General features: G+C 43.7%; 1 protein-coding gene across 2 annotated transcripts in view; it reads left to right on the plus strand.

Annotated features, from left to right (window-relative positions):
• Positions 1 to 22,352, plus strand: part of GALNT1 (polypeptide N-acetylgalactosaminyltransferase 1) — a 116,773-nt gene that overhangs the window by 41,934 nt on the left and 52,487 nt on the right. For both annotated transcript variants that reach the window (XM_060781426.2, XM_060781425.2), the window contains one exon: positions 5,087 to 5,261. In XM_060781426.2, the coding sequence (XP_060637409.1) occupies positions 5,087 to 5,261 (175 nt within the window). The remainder of the gene's footprint in view (positions 1 to 5,086; positions 5,262 to 22,352) is intronic.

Genomic DNA, 22,352 nt, shown 5'->3' on the forward strand with positions numbered 1-22,352 from the left:
ACAGGTGGTCTTTTCATCCCTCCTCCCAGTCATAAAACACGGTCCTACAAGGGCCAGAAAAATAGCACAGGTCAATAACTGGCTTAGAAAATGGTGTCAGGAGGAACGCTTTGGCTTTCTTGACCATGGTCTGCTTTTCCAGGAGGATGGCCTACTGGCAAGGGATGGGGTGCATCTCACACAAGTAGGAAAACACCTTTTTGCTCACAGACTCGCAAACCTCATTAGGCGCACTTTAAACTAGGCCCACTGGGGGAGAGGGACAACAGCCTTGCGAACACTACTTTACCCACAATGTCAGGGAACCGCCAGAAGGCTAAACGGAGGGCTGCACAAACACAAAAAGGACCAAGTACCGAAAGCACAATAATCCCAATTAAACAGCTCAGGGGAAGATCTCAGGGGCTCACATGTCTTTACACTAATGCACAGAGCATGGGAAATAAACATGATGAACTCCAACTTTTAGCACAACACCACAAATATGATATCATAGGCATCACTGAAACCTGGTGGGATGACTCCTATCGCTGGAATGTAGACATCGAGGGCTATAACCTCTTTCACAGAAACCGAACAAAGGGGAGAGGAGGCGGAGTAGCCTTATATGTCAAAAACTCTTATGCTGCAGAAGAAATGCATGACAGCAATCCGGGAAACCAGCTTGAAAGTATCTGGATAAGAATCAAGGGAACTGGGACTCAAAAAGATCTTGTTGTAGGAGTCTACTACAGATCTCCAAGCCAGGAGGAAGAACTTGATGAAGTCTTCTGCCAACAGTTGACCAAACAGGCACAGAGAAGAGATGTAGTAGTCATGGGCGATTTCAACTATACCGATATTTGCTGGAAAACAAACTCGGCCAAGAGTACAAGGTCCAACAAATTCCTCGCTTGCCTTGCAGACAATTTCATGGTCCAGAAGGTAGAAGAGGCAACAAGGGGATTGGCTACTCTTGATCTCATCCTAACAAATGCGGAGGACCTGATCGATGCGGTCGAAGTGGTAGGATCCTTAGGGGCAAGTGACCATGTGCTCCTGCAATTTGAGGTACAAAGGAAGGCCGAAACTAAGACAAGTCAAATCCGCATTTTGGACTTTAGGAGAGCTGATTTCCAAAAAGTGAAGGAAACGCTGAGCAGCATTCCGTGGACACAGATACTAAAAGACAAGGGAGTTACGGATGGATGGGAATTTCTCAAGAGTGAAATACTCAAGGCGCAGTTGCAAACGTGCCAACAAAAAGAAAAACTAGGACAAGTGCAAAGAAGCCAGAATGGATATCCAAAGAACTGTGCTAAGACACAAAAGAGACATGCACAAGAAGTGGAAAAAGGGAGAAATCACCAAAGAAGAATTCAAACAAATAGCCAACACCTGTAGGGAAAAGGTCCGCAAGGCTAAAGCACAAAACGAGCTCAGGCTTGCCAGGGACATTAAAAACAATTAAAAGGAATTCTTTTCTTATATCAGTAGAAAAAGGAAAAACAAGGAAGCGATAGGGCCTCTTCGAGGAGAAGATGGGGCAATGCTGACAGGGGATAGGGAAAAGGCAGAACTACTTAATACCTTATTTGCCTCGGTCTTCTCACAAAAAGAAAGTCATCTTAAACCTCAGCAAGACAGAGTGGATGAGGGATTTGAGGACATCCAACTCCAAATTAGAACCAGACATCCTGAGGAGTGAGGTTGAATGGGCCTTAAGAAGCATTGCTAACAACAAGGCAGCAGGAGACGACGGGATCCCAGCTGAACTGTTTAAAATCTTAAAAGATGATGGTGTCAAGGTGATGCATGCCATTTGCCAGCAAATATGGAAAACACAAGAATGGCCATCAGACTGGAAAAAATCAACTTATATCCCCATACCAAAAAAGGGAAATGCAAAAGACTGCTCAAACTTCCGTACAGTGGCCCTTATTTCTCATGCCAGTAAGGTAATGCTCAAGATCCTGCAAGGAAGACTCCAGCAATACATGGAGCGAGAGTTGCCAGATGTTCAGGCTGGGTTTAGAAAAGGCAGAGGAACGAGAGACCAGATTGCCAATATCCGCTGGATAATGGAGAAAGGCAGGGAGTTTCAGAAAAACATCTACTTCTGCTTCATTGACTATTCTAAAGCCTTTGACTGTGTGGATCATAATAAATTGTGGCAAGTTCTTAGTGGGATGGGCATACCAAGCCACCTTGTCTCTCTCCTGAGGAATCTGTACAAGGACCAAGTAGCAACAGTCAGAACTGACCACGGAACAACAGACTGGTTCAAGATTGGGAAAGGCGTACGGCAAGGCTGCATCCTCTCACCCAACCTTTTTAACTTGTATGCAGAACACATCATGCGATGTGCGGGGCTTGATGAATGCAAAGCTGGGGTGAAAATTGCTGGAAGAAACATTAACAACCTCAGATATGCAGATGACACCACTCTGATGGCCGAAAGCGAGGAGGAGCTGAGGAGCCTTCTAATCAAGGTGAAAGAAGAAAGCGCAAAAGCCGGGTTGCAGCTAAACGTCAAAAAAACCAAGATTATGGCAACAAGAATGATTGACAACTGGAAAATAGAGGGAGAAACCGTGGAGGCCGTGACAGACTTTGTATTTCTAGGTGCAAAGATTACTGCAGATGCAGACTGTAGCCAGGAAATCAGAAGACGCTTACTTCTTGGGAGGAGAGCAATGTCCAGTCTCGATAAAATAGTGAAGAGTAGAGACATCAGACTGGCAACAAAGATCCGCCTAGTCAAAGCCATGGTATTCCCTGTAGTCACCTACGGATGTGAGAGCTGGACCATAGGGAAGGCTGAGCGAAGGAAGATCGATGCTTTTGAGCTGTGGTGCTGGAGGAAAGTGCTGAGAGTGCCTTGGACTGCGAGAAGATCCAACCAGTCCATCCTCCAGGAAATAAAGCCCGACTGCTCACTGGAGGGAAAGATACTAGAGACAAAGTTGAAGTACTTTGGCCACATCATGAGGAGACAGGAAAGCCTAGAGAAGACAATGATGCTGGGGAAAGTGGAAGGCAAAAGGAAGAGGGGCCGACCAAGGGCAAGATGGATGGATGGCATCCTTGAAGTGACTGGACTGACCTTGAAGGAGCTGGGGGTGGTAACGGCCGACAGGGAGCTCTGGCGTAGGCTGGTCCATGAGGTCACGAAGAGTCGGAGACGACTGAACGAATGAACAACAACAACTCCAAATTGGGAAACAAGTCGTCCAGGAATACCTGGCCGCTCTAAATGAGTTCAAGTCCCCAGGGCCAGATCAACTACACCCAAGAGTATTGAAGGAACTAGCGGAAGTCATTTCGGAACCATTGGCAACCATCTTTGAGAGTTCTTGGAGAACAGGAGAAGTTCCAGCAGATTGGAGGAGGGCCAATGTGGTCCCAATCTTCAAAAAGGGGGAAAAGGATGACCCAAACAACTACCGTCCGGTCAGCCTCACGTCGATATTGGGCAAGATTCTGGAAAAGATTGTTAAGGAAGTGGTCTGCAAACACTTAGAAACAAATGCGGTCATTACTAATAGTCAACATGGATTTATCAAAAACAAGTCATGCCAGACTAATCTGATCTCTTTTTTCGATAGAGTTACAAGCTGGGTAGATGCGGGGAATGCCGTGGATGTAGCGTACCTGGATTTCAGTAAGGTCTTCGACAAGGTCCCCCATGACCTTCTGGCAAGGAAACTAGTCCAATGTGGGCTAGGCAAAACTACGGTGAGGTGGATCTGTAATTGGTTAAGTGGACGAACCCAGACGGGGCTCACCAATGCTTCCTCTTCATCCTGGAAAGAAGTGACGAGCGGAGTGCTGCAGGGTTCCATTCCTGTTCAACATCTTTATTAATGACTTAGATGAAGGGTTAGAAGGCAGGATCATCAAGTTTGCAGACGACACCAAATTGGGAGGGATAGCCAATACTCCAGAGGACAGGAGCAGGATTCAAAATGATCTTGACAAATTAGAGAGATGGGCCAAAACTAACAAAATGAAGTTCAACAGTGACAAATGCAAGATACTCCACTTTGGCAGGAAAAACGAAATGCAAAGATACAAAATGGTGGACGCCTGGCTCGAGAGCAGTACGTGTGAAAAAGATCTTGGAGTCCTCGTGGACAACAAGTTAAACATGAGCCAACAATGTGATGTGGCGGCAAAAAAAGCCAATGGGATTTTGGTCTGCATCAATAGGAGCATAGTGTCTAGATCTATGGAAGTAATGCTACCCCTCTATTCTGCTTTGGTTAGACCACACCTGGAATATTGTGTCCAATTCTAGGCACCACAGTTCAAGAGAGATGTTGACAAACTGGAATGTGTCCAGAGAGGAGCAACTAAAATGATAAAAGGTCTGGAGAACAAGCCCTATGAGGAGTGGCTTAAGGAGCTGGGCATGTTTAACCTGAAGAAGAGAAGGCTGAGAGGGGATATGATAGCCATGTATAAATATGTGAGAGGAAGCCACAGGGAGGAGGGAGCAAGCTAGTTTTCTGCTTCCCTGGAGACTAGGAAGCGGAACAATGGCTTCAAACTACAAGAGAGGAGATTCCATCTGAACATGAGGAAGAACTTCCTGACTGTGAGAGCCGTTCAGCAGTGGAACTCTCTGCCCTGGAGTGTGGTGGAGGCTCCTTCTTTGGAAACTTTTAAACAGTGGCTGGATGGCCATCTGTCAGGGGTGATTTGAATGCAATATTCCTGCTTCTTGGCAAGGGGTTGGACTGGATGGCCCATGAGGTCTCTTTCAACTCTATGATTCTATAAGTTTTCTGTTGGAGCCTGCGCAGGCACAGATACTCCACATGTTTGAATTCACAGAGTACTACTCGAAGAAACATGGTCACAGGTAAGTAACCCACCATTCTTATTGGTTGTTGCTGAAGAACACAAGATGGAAAGTGCAGTTGGACTAATTTCCTACTGGTGGGGTGCATGTAGGCAAAATATTGGCCACTGTATGAAAAGAATGGTAGACTAGCTAGGCTTTTGATGTGATTCAGGATGGCTGATCTCATATTCTTGACATGATTAATACAGGTTTTTTCTTGTTCTAAATTAATTGGAGTAATACAAACATTTATTTTAGTTCCAGAACTGGTGCAGAAACCTCATGAAGGCCCAGGAGAGATGGGGAAACCAGTTGTAATTCCTAAGGAGGACCAAGAAAAAATGAAGGAAATGTTTAAAATAAACCAGTTTAATTTAATGGCAAGTGAAATGATAGCACTCAACAGATCTTTACCTGATGTCAGATTGGAAGGGTAAGTATGTTTACTAGTCTTTTATGAAATTGCTATCCGTTTCGTTTTGTTTCATTTGTTTGGCCCCGTTTTTGTTTTTGTTTGCTGCTTCCAAAAACGGGGCAACTATTCAAAGGGGAGTTTCGTCTCACATCTGAAAGGACAAACATTTTCGAACCATTGGTGGCAATGGGAGGGCTTCCTGGGCTCCCCTCCCCTCCCCTCGGTTTTAGGGCTAGAGCAGTGAAAATTGCCACACATGGAGGGCTAATCGACTACTTCTAACCCATTAACTTTTAAAATGTTTGGGTCTTCCCCTAATTTTTAGGGATTTTAAAGCATTCCCTCTTTCTCACAGCTGGCCCTGCCCTCTAACTTCCCCAGCAGCAGCAGAAAGATGCTCCACACACACACCACACACACACCTAGTGCCTAGTTCCAATATTTCACTTCCTAATAAAAATATAACAACAGCAAGCAACTTCTTTAAAAGCTTTTGCAGCAGCAGCAACAAGCTTTAGCAATAGCAGCATTGTCCCCTAATTTTACAAACACTGATCCTCTGGGCAACAAAATGTTCTTCAAAATATATTGTGTGAAATCTAGCGATGACTGGGGGTTAAGTGAAACATGTTTCTTCCAGCATGCCATGTCATGTCTTAGCAGTTCAGAGCAGGGCAGTCGTCAGCATCAGCTTCACTGATTCAGAATATTGTGGGGCAATAGAGGAGCTTGGGAACAAGGGGAGAAGCATGACTTCAACTCAGTGGCGTAGTGGTTGGGTGGCCACTTCAGAAAGAGCCACTTCGCTCACCCCCTTTAAAGAAGGAAAGGGGTTGGGGGTATAAGGCAGATACTCCCATGATGCCCGGGGGTCCGAGACTCTCTGGTCCCAAATCCTTCCAAGTATGGAAATTGGAACTTGCTGCTACTGCCTGTTTTCCTAGCCCCTGGAATAATAATGCAATAATAACTTTATTCCTATATCTTGCCCCACCTCCCTGAAGAGATTCAGGGAGACTTACATGGGGACCAGTCCCAGTAAAAGAAAATTAAAACATAGCACCAAAATGCATTGCATTACAATAAATTAAACACATACAAAGAAAAAAACCGTATAAAACATCTTAAAAACATAAACTCATCAACAGTAAGCTGAGCACAGTGGGCATGTAAGGCATACAAAAAAACAGCGGCATAGGCATCAGGTTCTCCTAAACCGTGCTCTGCAATGGTTTGATTCTGTAGCAAGCACATGGCCAACAGGTAGAAACTTGTCAGAACCCAGATGCCTTAAATAGCCAGACTCAGGAGTATGTCCAAAACAATAGTTTATTAAAGCAAAGAAATCAGGACTCAGAGACACTTGCTTTAGTGCCTCTGGTCAAAACTCAAAGTTTGCAGCAATTTGCAGCTTGAAAAACGAACTCAGAAAATAAACCGGATTAAACTGGCAAAAAATCTGGATTAAACAAGACTTCTACCAAAACACACAGTTCAAAGATAATGAGGAAACAAAGAGCCGCGAAGAGAAGCCGTTGTCCAGAAGCAGTCCAAAGTCGAAGAAATCCCAGTTGAAAGTTCCAAAGTCCAAAAGGCAGCATCGTCAGAAATAGTCCAAAGTCAAGGACAGGGGAAATCCGCACTTACGAGAATCCAAGCCGATCAGTAAATGAAGTAAGCAGCAACCTGCAGATCCAGGACCCAAGCCCAACAAGAAAAGCGGCAGCGACAAGACCCAAGACACGAAACCAACACTTTGCCTACTGCAAAGTTCTATCATTCCAGTGCCTTCATTTATCTTACAGCTCATCATCCGATGATGAGCTGCCCTCCACCCCATCCTCATCACTATCAGCTGGCTTAGCCTCTACAGCTGAATGCCAATGCCCATCCCTCCAACTCTTCCACCTCTTGTCAAGACTTAGGTCTCCCCACGATTCCATGGTATCACCAGATTGCCAATCCCCGCCACCAGAAAACCCCTCAAAAGTGTCACTGGACGTTGGCTGAGTACACACATTCCGAAGCTCCTGTACTTTGGTCCAATCCAATGGTTCCTCTTCATCCCCACTACTCCCAGACCCATAATTCCCAGAAAAACCCATGAAATCCTCTTCCTCTGTGGGAGCAGTAAGTATGTCCCAGATCTTCTTTCTCTGACGCTCCTTGTCTGACTCCTGCTCTCGAGTAATCCTCTTAATGCCTCTATTCCTATCTGAATCTCCTTCCTCCTATTCACTCATTTCACTCTCGGAGAAACCTTCAAAGGATTCTTCATCAGTGGGTGACATAAGTATCTCCTGGATTCTTTTCCTTTGCTGCTCCTCATCTAACACCTGCGCGCCTCGTTTCCCTCCTCTACCACTCCTACTACCAGTTGCAGCGTTGCCAACAGACTATACTACAACAAAACTAGTATATAAAGTGAAGCAATTAAAGGGGCCCAAGCCAGGTAGAGCAGGTAATGAAAGTGTTAAAGAGCTATACACTATAGTTTACAGGAAACACTGGTATGAGATGGTGTCATTTAGACCATTGGGATGTACAGTTTTAAGGGTAAAAATCCAAAAGGATTCACACTGTACTAATTTAGTACCCAAATCCAAATTAGAGGGGTGTGTGACAACTTCTAAAACCAGCACCCGGAGTGATTCTGCATTATGATTTAAATCAGCAAAATGTTTATAAAAATGGAATCAGTGGAGTTATTTATACGTTTAATATTGTATTATATAAGCTGAAAAAAACATTTACTTTTGTGATTTATGTACTATGACTTGTAGTGGATTTGTGTTTGTTGGGACCAGATGCTAATTGGGACAGGCCCATGGTTGCCATGGCGGACATGAAGTCCTGAGCCACACCTGACAAAGCGGTCTCAGCATGTACATTGAAGTCCCCCAGCACTAGGAGCCGTTGAGACTTCAGTGCCAGGTCCGAGACCACTCTGGCTAGCTCAGTTAGGAAGACTGTAGTGCAGCGGGGTGGTCGGTACACTAGTAGAATTCCTATCCTGTCCCGGTCACCAGGAGGTTGACTGCGGGATGGGGCACCTGGTCAGGGAGATAGAATCCCTATAGATCACTGCGACTCCGCCTCCCCACCCTCCAGGTCTTGACTGCTGCTACACAGAGTAGCCTGGGTGCCAGAGCTGGGAGAGATTAGCCCCTCCTGCCACATCCAACCAGGTCTCTGTTATGCAAGCCAGGTCAGCATGTTCTTCAAGGATTAAATCCTGGATAATAGATGTCTTCCCATTCACTGACCTGGCATTAAACAGCACCACTCTTAGCCTGGAGGGCCTGCCATCCTGGCACCTCAGCTGTATAGTGTCAGGAGAATGTTTTGGAATTGCCAATGTTCTCTCATAAATTTTGGGCTAAATTGGTTGTTTCATTCTCCTTTTTCCATATCTCCCCCTTCCCATCACCACCTCTAGGGTGGTAGCATTAATAACATTAACACTAATAAAGAGAGTTGGAAGAGACCCCTCGGGCCATCTAGTCCAACCCCCTTCTGTCTTTCCCTTCTCCCCTCCTGTGCTGCGCAAGTCTTGCTTGGCAACGGCAACAGCAGTGACAGAGGTGGAAGGAGCCGCCACAGCAGGGTTTTCCACAGCCTCACTCTCCTCCTTTGGCCTGTGTGCGGCGGGGGCAGTGGCAGGAGGAGGAGGAAAAGCTGCGCATGGGGCAAGGGAGGAGGGAAAGGCACATGCCTCTCCCTTTCCTCTCTCGTCCCACACGCACCTACCAATGGGATTTTGGCCTGCATCAATAGGAGTATAGCGTCTAGACCTAGGGAAGTCATGCTACCCCTCTATTCCGCCTTGGTTAGACCACACCTGGAATATTGTGTCCAATTCTGGGCCACAACAAAAAATAGAGAAAATATGTGTCATCTTGAGATGACCGTGGCCTGGATCAACGTAGCTAGGTCGTCCCTGGACAGATAGGGGGCCAGCCGTCTAGCCTGCCGCAGATGAAAAAAGGCGGTTCTGCTAACAGCAGAGACCTGAGCCTCCATCGTCAGCAGAGGATCCAAAAGGACTCCCAGATTCTTTACCAATGATGACGGGCGTAGCGCCTTTCCATCCAGGGTAGGCAGCTGGATAGCCCCACTGCCCGTTCGACCCAGCCATAGGATCTCCGTCTTTGCCAGGTTTACCCTCATCCTGCTGGCACGCAGCCATCCAGTAACGGCCTCAAGACATTGATGAAAATTATCGGGTACAGAGTCTGGCCGGCCTTCCATCTTCAACATAAGCTGAGTGTCATCAGCGTACTGGTAACACTTAAGCCCAAAACCTTGAACCAGCTGAGCAAGTGGTCGCATATAGATGTTAAATAACAGAGGGGAGAGAATGGCCCCTTGAGGAACCCCACAACGTAGAGGGGACATCTCAAGAGACCAGGCCTCCTCTGTCCACTCGCTATCCACGGTTGTGAAGAAAGGAGGACAGCCAATTTAAAGCTGTCCCCCTGACTCCAGCAACAGCAAGGCGATGGATCAAAATATTGTAATTGACTGTGTCAAATGCTGCTGTGAGTTCCAATAACAAAAGCAGCGCCGACCCGCCTTGGTCAAGCTGGCATCGAAGGTGATCCATGATGGAAACTAACACATTCTCTGTCCCATGCCCCACACAGAAGCCGGACTGGAAGGGATCTAATCCAGCAGTGTCGTCTAAGAACTGCTGCAACTGCTCAGCTGCTGCCCTTCACCTTGCCCAGAAACGGAAGATTCCAATCACCTTGCCCAGAAACAGAAGATTCGAGACTGGACGGTAACTGAACAATCTAAATCTGGTTTTTTCAGCAGAGGAGAGACCACTGCCTCTTTTAAGTCCTCTGGAAAGACTCCTTGCTCAAGGGAGCCGTTTATGATCTTCAACAGAGGGTCACGTAATCCCTCCAAGCAGGATTTCACCAACCAAGAGGGACACGAATCAAGGGAGCAAGTAGTCTGCCTAGTTGCAGCTATGAGCCTATCGACAACCTCTGCGTCCAGTGGGATGAACCGGTCGAGGATGGGCCCGGCAAGTGGCCACGGAGTCTCAAGTTCTCTTACTGTATCAATTGTAGCAGGAAGATCCCGGCGCAGTAAAGAGATCTTGTGTGCGAAATAGCTCCGAAAAGCCTTGGCTGAAGGGGCCTGATCATCACTTTTTGGGATGGTAGGGACCGTAGTTAAAGATCGGATTATTTTAAACAATTTTGCCATGCGTGAGCTAGCAGACGCTATCAAAGAGGCATAATATACTTGCTTTGCTTCGATGATAGACTATTCATAAGACTCCTTAAATGCCGTATAAGCTGATCTCGATGCTCCGTCACAAAGTTCTTGCCACATGCCCACACGTCTTTTCCTGCTTCATCAGTCAAAGTTCCTCAATAAACCAAGGAGACCGATTTCGGTGAGGTTGGAGAGGGCGTCTAGGGGCAATCTCGTTGAGTGCATTGGATAACCTGATGTTCCATGTGTCCCCATCGATCGAGTTGCTGGCAGGCTCCAGATCCCTCAGAGCCTGCCAAAGAAACGGTGAAACCAGAGAAACTGTGACCCCCACCAATGACTGACCTAGACCAAACTTGGCATATAGAACCCCCCATGACTAACTCAACCTACTGGAGGAGTTTGAGAGGGCTGACTCATCATAGTGGGAGTTGCTTTTCACCCTACAGCCAGAGAGCACAATAATGCAGCTAGAGCAACCTTGCCCAACATAACAAACTTTAACCACTGATGGAGTTTCAGGGATTTAACCTGGCATGATGTGAGTTGTAGCTAATCCACAAACTTATGCATTTAATACAATTTAAAAAATTACTTTCAAATAATCTGGCCAAGCTACCCAAGGAAGGAAGGAGAGAAGGAGGAAGGGAAAGAAGGAAAGAGGGAAGGTAGGAAAGGAGAGAATGTGGAAAGGGAAGAAAAAGGGGGGGGGGCAGGAAAGAGGTAGAGAAAGAAGGAAGGAACAAAAAGGAAGGAAGGAAGGAAGGAAGGAAGGAAGGAAGGAAAGAGGGAAGGAAGGAAGGAGAGAAAGAGGAAAAGAAGGAAATACAAGGAAGGATGGAACCAATGAGTGAAGGAAGGAAGAAAGGAAGGAAGGAAGGAAAGTGGTGGAAGGAAAGAGAGAAGGAAAGAAAAAGAAGGAAGGAAACAGAGAAAGACCGAGGGAATGAAATAAAAAGAGGTAGGGAAGGAAGTAGAGAAGATGGGATGGAGGGAAAGAAGGAAGGGGGTTGGAAGCAAAGAGGGAAAGAAGGAAGGAAAGAAAGAGGTAGAGAAAGAATGAAAGAAAGTTTTCATTTATCAGAACCCTGGTGTTTCTCTTTTCTTTCATTACCATTAATCTACTCTTGGCTGCAGCAACACATGGCAGGTACAGTTAGTAAACAATAAGAATAATAACTAAAATCATCAACTATCACAAACATATACCTTGCAACACTTGCACTAAAGGGACCTGCAAGATCTGCATGTTTGGATGTCCAAAGAACTTCTAACTGTGCTAAAACACAAAAGAGACATGCACAAGAAGTGGAAAAAAGGGAGAAATCACCAAAGAAGAATTCAAACAAATAGCCAACACCTGTAGGGAAAAGGTCCGCAAGGCTAAAGCACAAAACGAGCTCAGGCTTGCCAGGGATGTTAAAAACAATAAAAAGAGCTTATTTTCTTATGTCAGTAGAAAAAGGAAAAACAAGGAAGCGGTAGGGCCTCTTCGAGGAGAAGATGGGGCAATGCTGACAGGAGGTAGGGAAAAGGAAGAACTACTTAATATCTTCTTTGCCTCGGTCTTCTCACAAAAAGAAGGTCATCTTCAACCTCAGCAAGATGGAGTGGATGAGGGATTAGAGGACATCCAACCCCAAATTGGGAAACAAGTCGTCCAGGAATACCTGGCCGCTCTAAATGAGTTCAAGTCCCCAGGGTCAGATCAACTACATCCAAGAGTACTGAAGGAACTAGCGGAAGTCATTTCAGAACCATTGGCAACCATCTTTGAGAGTTCTTGGAGAACGGGAGAAATTCCAGCAGATTGGAGGAGGGCCAATGTGGTCCCAATCTTCAAGAAGGGAAAAAAGGATGACCCAAACAATTACCGTCCGGTCAGCCTCACGTCAATACCAGGCAAGATTCTGGAAAAGATTATTAAGGAAGTGGTCTGCAAACACTTAGAAACCAATGCAGTCATCGCTAATAGTCAACATGGATTTATCAAAAACAAGTCATGCCAGACTAATCTGATCTCTTTTTTCGATAGAGTTACAAGCTGGATAGATGCGGGGAATGCCGTGGATGTGGCGTACCTGGATTTCAGTAAGGCCTTCGACAAGGTCCCCCATGACCTTCTGGCAAACAAACTAGTCCAATGTGGGCTAGGCAAAACTACGGTGATGTGGATCTGTAATTGGTTAAATGGATGAACCCAGAGGGTGCTCACCAATGCTTCCTCTTCATCTTGGAAAGAAGTGACAAGTGGAGTGCCGCAGAGTTCCGTTCTGGGCCCGGTCCTGTTCATCATCTTTATTAATGACTTAGATGAAGGGCTAGAAGGCATGATCATCAAGTTTGCAGACTACACCAAATTGGGAGGGATAGCCAATACTCCAGAGGACAGGAGCAGGATTCAAAACAATCTTGACAGATTAGAGAGATGGGCCAAAACTAACAAAATAAAGTTCAACAGTGACAAATGCAAGATACTCCACTTTGGCAGGAAAAACGAAATGCAAAATACAAAATGGGGGGCGCCTGGCTCCAGAGCAGTACGTATGAAAAAGATCTTGGAGTCCTCGTGGACAACAAGTTAAACATGAGCCAACAATGTGATGTGGTGGCAAAAAAAGCCAATGGGATTTTGGCCTGCATCAATAGGAGCATAGTGTCTAGATCTAGGGAAGTAATGCTACCCCTCTATTCCGCTTTGGTTAGACCACACCTGGAATATTGTGTCCAATTCTGGGCACCACAATTGAAGAGAGATATTGACAAGCTGGAATGTGTCCAGAGGAGGGCGACTAAAATGATCAAGGGTCTGGAGAACAAGCCCTATGAGGAGCGGCTTAAGGAGCTGGGCATGTTTAGCCTGAAGAAGAGAAGGCTGAGAGGAGATATGATAGCCATGTATAAATATGTGAGAGGAAGCCACAGGGAGGAGGGAGCAAGCTTGTTTTCTGCTTCCCTGGAGACTAGGACGTGGAACAATGGCTTCAAACTACAAGAGAGGAGATTCCATCTGAACATGAGGAAGAACTTCCTGACTGTGAGAGCCGTTCAGCAGTTGAACTCTCTGCCCTGGAGTGTGGTGGAGGCTCCTTCTTTGGAAGCTTTTAAACAGAGGCTGGATGGCCATCTGTCAGGGGTGATTTGAATGCAATATTCCTGCTTCTTGGCAGGGGGTTGGACTGGATGGCCCATGAGGTCTCTTCCAACTCTTTGATTCTATGGTTCTATGATTCTAGTGGCTTTATTAAAATGTCAGCAAGGTTCTCTAAAGCACTGCAATATGTTAGTGAGATTTTACCATCTCTAACAGCATCCCTGACACACTTTATGTCCACATGCTTACTTCTTTGCTTGACCCTTGCTTGTGTAGCCATCAAAATGCAAGTTTGATTGTCTTCAAAAATATTTGTTGGTTCTTCAACAGAAATTTGTAGGCCTTTTAACAATCATTTCAAAACACATAACTCTGTGTATGCCAGAGATAAAGCACCAAACTTGGCTTCACTGGAACAAAGGCCACAAAACTTTGTTTCTTGGATTTCCACTCAATAACAGCACCACTAAACTTAAACAAAACTCCGGTTGTTGATTTTCTATCTGGGCTGTTTCCAAAATCACTATCTACATAGCCTTCTAAAATTAATGAATCATCTAGATTCAAAACTAAACAAATATTTTGGATTTCTTTCAAATATCTCAGTAGTCTCTTGAGACCATTCCACCCTGCTATTGTTGGATTACTTGAGTACCTGCTCAAGAAATTAACTGAAAAAGCAATATCAACTCGGGTGTAATTACTAATATACAACAATTGTCCAATTACACTTTCTTATAATTCCCTCCATCGAATTGGCTTAGCTTTTTCTACTTCGTTCCAAAACCCTAAAATCATCGGCGATTGGACCCCTTTACAATTTTCCATATACATGAGCCTTAACATGCAAAATTTTACCTTTTTGACTTAAAACCTCCTTGTTCAATCCTCATTATATGTAACCCCAGAAAATATTGTATTGGCCCAATATCTTTTAACTGAGACTGTTGCTTTTGACTGTGCAGCAAAATGATTTACCTCACTATCAGTCACAGCAATGAAAACAAAATCATCAACATAAACTAAAAGAATCTGATAATCACAATTAACATTCCTGGTGCATACACACCAGGAATATATAGTTAGAAGCAGTCTATTTTCAATAAACCTTCATTAAGGCCATGCTAATCCAGCCTGTTTCAACCTATAAAGAGTCTTGCTTAATCTGAAAAACTCATTTCTCTTGAGTTCTGGAGGTGCTTTAATTTAAATATCCTTTAAATCTGCAATGAAGTATGCAGTATTAATATCAAAGTGGTTGGCTATAACAACAAGGATCACACATACGGGGAAAGAGATCTCCAAAATACTACAGATCCCACAACTATCAATCTGGTGGGATATGTTACTTGGCAAATGATTGATGAGGTAACTTGTATGGACTGATTGTAGTAGCTGCCAGCACCCAAGGGAAATTGGGAAACCAAAGATGTTGTTGTCTCTGAGGTAAATCTTCCTATACACCAGCTTTTCCTTTTGGCTCCCTTCAAATGACTGAATTGTAAAGATGTTGAAAATCACTGGAACTAATCTTATAGAATGAATCAATGCTGAGGCTGTTTAAACAGTGAACTAGAGAATAAGTTTATTAAGATATTTGAAACAAACAACTATCTTCTTACCGAGGCACATAAGCTTAAATGGTTACAGAGCACAATAATCTCAGTGGTTACTAGAATAGGTTCCTGAACTTAATTGTGAATTGGATCACTCACTCTACCCTGATCCAGTAGCCGTGAGTCCCTCAGACAAACCAAGCCCGGTTGTCTCCAGAGTAAATAGCTTCCCTCTTAACAGAGTTCACTAACAGCTAAACTACTCTGATCCCCAGAGAGTAAAACACTTGTGTTTTCAATCCCACACACGCCCCAGGTGTCTACTTTGACCCTTCTGGCCAAATAGATGTAGACCTGCCCTAAAACTCTCTGTCAGTAAAAATCTGTGCTCACCCAAAAATCTGTCACCCTCTCCCTTCAAAGCCAAATTCCTTCTCCCTTTGTGACAATCTGACAGCCTTTTTTCTCCCTGGGCTAAAACTCCTCCCAGCCTGCCTTAGCCAATCCAGAGTTAGCTCCAGCTCCACCCCTCTGCTGTTTTAACACTCCCAAGATGTCTGCCTCACTGTCTTACCTTCCTAACATGGAGGCTGGCTTACTGACTTCTAGGCTTCGGCCTACGAAGGTACGAATCATGACATTAGCCTTTAACTTTAAGCTTGCTGCTGTATTCAAAGTTATCCTTAATGAATTAGGGTCAAGAGTGGGTGAGTGCACTTCAGAGTAATCAATGTCCTTCCTCTGAGTAAACCCCTGTGCCACTAAATGTGTTTTGTAGCGCACTTGATCCTCAGAATTTATTTTATTTATTTATTTCCTATATTTATACCCCGCCCTTTTCCTCCCGAAGGGGGACTCGGGCGGCCTAACAAAAGCATTATACAATGCTAACAACATAAAAACATCCACAGTAAATAAAAAAATTAAAAGTTAAAACAACAATTAAAACAAGACACATCCATTAAAATTGAAATCTAAAAGCCAGTCCGGGTCAATTCATTGCCATAAGTTGTGTGATCTTCTTCCACATTGACCTTCTGTTTGTATACCCATTTGGTTTCTATTGGCCTCACAGGTAACTTTGCAGGTTTATAAACATTCAACTTCTTCATATTTTCTAATTCCTCTTCCATGGCTTGTAGCCACTTTTCCCTCTCCTCCTGAGGCATACTCTCAACTTCCTCATAGGTCTGAGGCTCATTGGTAACCAAACACACCCTAACATGTTGGATTTTAAATCTGTCAGGTGCCTTCCTTATTCTGGTTGTATTTCTAAGGCCTGTACTTTGGCTAGTTCCTTCCCCAGGATCTCCCTGTTCTTCCTTTACTTCATCCTCATCTGATGACCTAGATCTTTTAAATCTTTTAGTCACGGGTCTACTTGTGAGTTGAGGAGAAGCAGGAGTTGCTGCAGCAGCACTTTCCTGCTCTAAGGCTTGTGTCTCCTCATGGGTTTCCTCACTGGAGATAGGAAGAAATACCTCATGGTTAGCATGGATTCTATCCCAACTCTGAGGACATGCAAAGTTAGCAGACCTGGAAATTACTATAGACTCGCCCTTATCCAGAAATTTCCCTGCCTTAGCTCCACCATGATTAACTTCCTGGATTTCTCTTGGCCTTTCCTCCTAATTGCTTTGGGCACAAAAACCCATTCTTGAGTCCCAAAAGCTCTCAGGTGTCCCAATGGAGGTTTCTTGCTATACAAAAGAAAATACGGAGTATTTTGAATAGGTGCAGACCATATTCTGTTAATTAAATAATTGTCAGTCATCATTGCCTCTCCCCATAAGTTACTGGGTAATCCTGAGTCTGCCAAAAAAGAATCCTTTACAGTTTGTATCTTTCTGGTAAACATTTCAAACTTCCCATTTTCGGCACTTTGGTATGCACATGTTAGCCTGTGCTTAATCCTCTCCTTCTTTAGGGAGTTTTCCAAATTGTGTGATGTGAATTCGCCCCCTCTATCTGTTTGCAAGGCTTTCACATCAACCGCAAACTGTCTCTTTACATAAGCCACCCAGTTTTTAAAAGTTTCAAACACTTCACTTTTGTGTTTCAACAAAAAAAACTCCACGCAAAACCAGAGTAGTTATCTAAAATACATAAACAATAAACTGGCCCTCCTTTACTGGGGTGAAAAGGCCCAATTAAGTCAGCATGCACCAGCTGAAAAGGCTTTTCTGAATTTCTTAAGCTCTTCTTGCTTATTGGCGCAGATCGGGCTTTTGTCATTTTGCATACAGTGCAATCCAAAAATGCTTACAGTCATTTAATTTTAGACCCTTACTGCACTCCTGCATTTTGTACAGAACTTTAAAACTTGGATGACCCAAAACTCTGTGCAGTTCATGGATGCACCTATGATGCAATGGAGTATTCTTACTTATGTTAAAACTGTTTACATCTCTTAGCTCTAACATATAAATACCACCCTGTATTTTCCATGTTTCATACAGTTTGGTCCCTTTCAGGATTTTAACCTTGCCTCCTGAAAAAATAATATAAAACCCCTCACTATCAAGTTTACTCACTGATAGAAGATTATAATCAACCTGTGGAACAAAAAAATACATTTTCTAAGGTTTTACTCAAATTATTAAAGAAACCTCTCCTTTCCCTTGAACAGAGTAATGTTGCCCATCAGCAAGTGTTACATTTAAGCCATCCAACTTATTAAATTTTTGAAACACCCTGAACACCCTGAGTCAACATAAAAATGCCCTTCTGTTCTGGGCTTGTGTTTGTTTGCATAACTCTTACATGTGAGTAACCCCCCTCCCCCCCTCGGAGATTGCTGCTTCCTCTTCTGCAGCCTTGGGCAGTCTTTTTTCAAGTGCTTTGGAGAATTGCGAACAAGACATCTCCTCACAACACAAACTCTCTCTCTCTCACTCTGCCACATTCCCAGCTGGCTGTTTGTGTTGAACACACCCAGCTGTGCATGTAGCCTCCAAACACCGATCTCTCTGATGCTCCCAGTCTGCAAGCAGCCTGAAGATACATACTGCAGATTAAGCAGTGAGTTTGAAGCTTTGCATTGTTTGTAAATGGTCTTTCAGGTGCCAAATTCACTCCTGGATCCATCTTCCAGAGTTCAGTCCCACAACAAAAAATTAATGTCAAAAATAAATTCCTTAATTGTGCTCTTTGCAAAAATAAGGACTAGGCTGGGCTAAACTGGGCTAGTCTGGGTTAAACTTGGCCCATAACCTGTTGCGCAGCAAGCAGATCTTAGCCATGTCCCATGCACAAGACACACAGACAAGAGTAGAAATGAACAGAAAAATGTTTACTTTTAATAACAGAGATGAAACAAACTTGCAATGTTGCATACAAAAAACAAACAGTGCAAGAAGCTTACAGTCTTTGTAAGTACCACAAAGTAAGGCATCTTCATCTTAAGTCAAACGAGAAAGCAAAACATAAACCTTGAGCAAACAGCTATTCCACCATAGCCTCCTTTAGAGCAGCATAACAGCTTCTCTCCAATCTGCTCCTCAGAGCAGAGCCTTTGAGCATAGATCTCCTCCGAGAAAAAGCTCTCCAGAACTGTATTCTAAAAACCCATACAGTTATTCCCTATCGAGTGTGGTCCAAGATTGCTGGTTGACCTACGTTACCGGCTGCACATAATAATTAGCATCATAAGATTTTTCTTCAACACACACACACTTGGTCCTGCTACAACTTACTGTAACAGCCTATTGGGTCTTGAGGGTGTAATTTCAGTCTGACAATTAGAGGGTGGATCAAGGGATCCACAAATACCCTTCTGATGGTGATGCCCCAACCTTTTAACCAGGGCCGAAGTGTAAGCAGCTCCTCAGCTAACAAACTGTCTTCAGGGGTAATAAGAAGGCATGTGGAGCAGTCTTGTGATTGATAGTCTCTATGAAGCCAATCAATGAACTTAATCTTGACTTCCATCTGGCTTTTGGACAAAATTTGAGCCAGGGAAATCTGGACTGGTCTCCTCGAAGTCCATCTGCCTCTGTTAACAAAGAGTTTGAAACTTCCACCACTAAATTGTTCGTTCACAGAAGATGTTGAGAATGATGTGAAGTGTCCAAAGATTCAACGACAGACTCATGTTACATTATTGATTGGCCTCTGTAGTTCTGAGGCTGTCTTCTCCAGTCCAGACCTCCTCTGTCCCCTTTGATAAAAAGAAAGCTCTCCCTCACCCTCAAAAATCTCAATTCCTATCTTGTCTTCAGCCTTTTGTTCCTCTAGCCTTCCCCTCCCCAGGCCGTCCGAAGCCACTGACCAGGAGTCCTCAAAAAGGTTGGTAGGCACTAGGGCCTCATCTTTTGGGGGGTCATATTGAATAGGATTTTTCATAATGAGGGAAATCCCATTAAAGAAATGGTCTATTTTCTCATTCAGTGTCTCGAGTTGTTGTGGAACGAGATTGAACAACTTCCCCATGAGGTCACATAGTTAAGAAAGTTCACTTTTCCTATGAGTTTCCATTAAGTTCATATTCCTATGACTTCCAGAAAACCTTCCTATAGTAACCACTCTTACTCTGTCATTAACTTCTTCCACTGTCTGCCCAAATTCCTTGTCTGCCTAACTTAACTGAAACTCTTAAAGACTACTTCACTAGAAGTCTTCCATTAACCCTCCATTAACCCATTCAAAATACAATACATTATATACACAAACCATCATACACATTTCAAGGACCACTATAACCACACAAACTTAAACTCATAGGAAACTCTCATGGGAGCTGTTCCCTCCCCAAAATCCTATGTCATTTCTCTTCCTATGACCTTAAATCCCACCTTTTCCTATCCGAACCCCCTCCCCCCATCCTCGTTCCTAAAAGAAAGCTGATAGGCTCTCTTTCAAAACCTATCTCAACCAGCTAAATAATAAAATAGACACAATACAAGAAAAGCAAAACTACTCTTAGAAGAAAAAGTGCAAACCAGAGACAAAAGAAAAATGAAATAAGATAAAATAAATAAAAACCATTTGCACAGGGCCCAAATGGCGAAAACACCCGCAACCTCAGGCCCTTGGGCCACGATGGGTGTCTCAGAGCGGTGGTGGCGCCTCCCAGTTAGATGGTAAAATATCCAGTCACGGTGAGAGAGCAACCCAGTTTCTGTCGATGTCAGTGTAGTTGTTAAACAACAGGAGACAGAATCAAGTCCAGATATTATATCTCATCAGTCTCTTTTATTTGGGGCAATGTGTTGGGAGTACTCCAGCCATGATGGAATGGTGGCAGTGCTCAACCTTGCCTCCCTCTTCTCCATTCTTCTATCCCCTTCCTCAAACAGCACTCCCAAACAGTTGAGGCAGGAAGGATCGGGGGAGAGGGGGGAGGATTGCTTTGGAATAGTTCTTACTTCCGAGGATGACTTAAGAACGAGCAACTCAGGTTTCTGTTGATGTCAGAGTAATTGTTGAGCAGTAGGAGACAGAATCAAGTCCAGATGTTATATCTCATCAGTCTCTCTTACACTGTTTTATTTGGGGCAATGTGTTGGGAGCACTCCAGCCGTGGTGGAATGGTGGCGGTGCTCAATCTTGCCTTCTTTTTCTCCTGTTCTTCTCTCCTCTGTCCTTAAACAGCACCCCCCACATCAGGTCTAATCAGGCCCCCAAAGCCTTCAACAAGGACCCAGGAGACCAATAAAGGCAACCAGTTGAGGCAGGAGGGATAGTGAGGTGGGTGGGAGGATTGCTTCAGATTAGTTGTTACCTCCGAGGATGACATGAGAGGCTGCTGTCTCATCACCATCTTGGGCAAAACGCATTGGAACATTTTCAGTATTGGTAACATTTAACACATTTTCTTTCTTTATCCAACATAACATATCCAACATAACATAATTTTTCATGAACTGCACCCTTTGCACATACTTTACACCCTTGTGCATTTAACTCGATTTTGTGCCCATCTTGAGTTAATCTGGCTGTGCTTAATTTTACTTCTGGTACACATGAAACATTGTTCACATTTTTCCAGAAACAGAAAATACACGTTACCAATCCAATTGCATTTTTCATGAGCTCCATTTGCCAGAACAATATTACCAGTTCTGGTCTTCCTTTTATCAAACAGCAACTCCATAGAATTTACTATATGTTCACAACAAGCTGAATCAAGAAGCCATTTTCTTTCACTCCTGGCAACTTCCATCAGCACAGTAAATGCATTGCGGTAGCCATTTCTTTCTTGTTACCTTTCGAAGCCTTGGTGGTTTCTCTTTTCTTCTTTTTATTTTCTGGGGCAATCCTTAATTAGGTGATTTATAGCTCCACACCCGAAGTATTTTCTTATATTGAACACTCTTGTGTAATCCTGGATACTCACAGCTTCACTAACTTTTCTTGAAGTAGCAACTCAGTTGTCTTCTTTGCAGGATGACTCAAAATTTACCCTCCTTTCCTGCTCCAAAAGCCCTGAAGGCACATAGTCAAGGGATAAATCCTTATTATCCACATTTTGCATAACATAACAAAAGTTGTCTAAATCTTTGGATAATGAAGAAATCAAAATATAAGCTTTGTTTTCTTCATTGTAAAACATGCCCCTTTCTTCCAAGTTCACGAACATAGATTCTCCACTACTTTCCACAAATTGTATCTCTTTACAAAAGATTTTTCATTTTAAATTACCATGTGGCATAATTGCTGGTATTCAATCTTTCAAAAGGCAATCCATTTGCTTGAAATGCCATTGCCATATTTCTATTTCTTTAGCCTCAATATGGTCTCTATTGGTCTATACTGGGTTATACCGGGCCCATAACCTTTGTTGGGTGAGTGAGCTTATTAACAAAAGACCCTCCTCATAAATGTACATATCAGCAACAGCATGACCCAGCACCAGTAACCCAAAGTGATAAAAAGAACAAAAACAAAAAGACCAATGTTACCTCTTCCATAGAAGGCTTTTCTTTGTAGTAAAATAATATAGTTGAACTATTTACAATAACAAGGTTTCTATGACACAAATAAACAAATACATAGTATCTTTACATTCAGCAGTAAACACGAGGCATTTAACCTGGGGCTTCTTTCACCAAAGCTTATCAAACAGACTGATGAGTTCCCTCACTGAGACAAACTAACACTAACAGGCTTTGACCTGTTCACTCTCCTCAGGGCAACGCTAGTTTTGGCCCACTAACTCTTACAGGTTTCAGCGTACTGACTCTTTCAGTACTTGTAATAAAAATACCCAGTTAATTTTTAATATCT

Source organism: Anolis sagrei, chromosome 6 (genome assembly GCF_037176765.1).
Source record: "Anolis sagrei isolate rAnoSag1 chromosome 6, rAnoSag1.mat, whole genome shotgun sequence".
NCBI lineage: Eukaryota > Metazoa > Chordata > Lepidosauria > Squamata > Dactyloidae > Anolis > Anolis sagrei.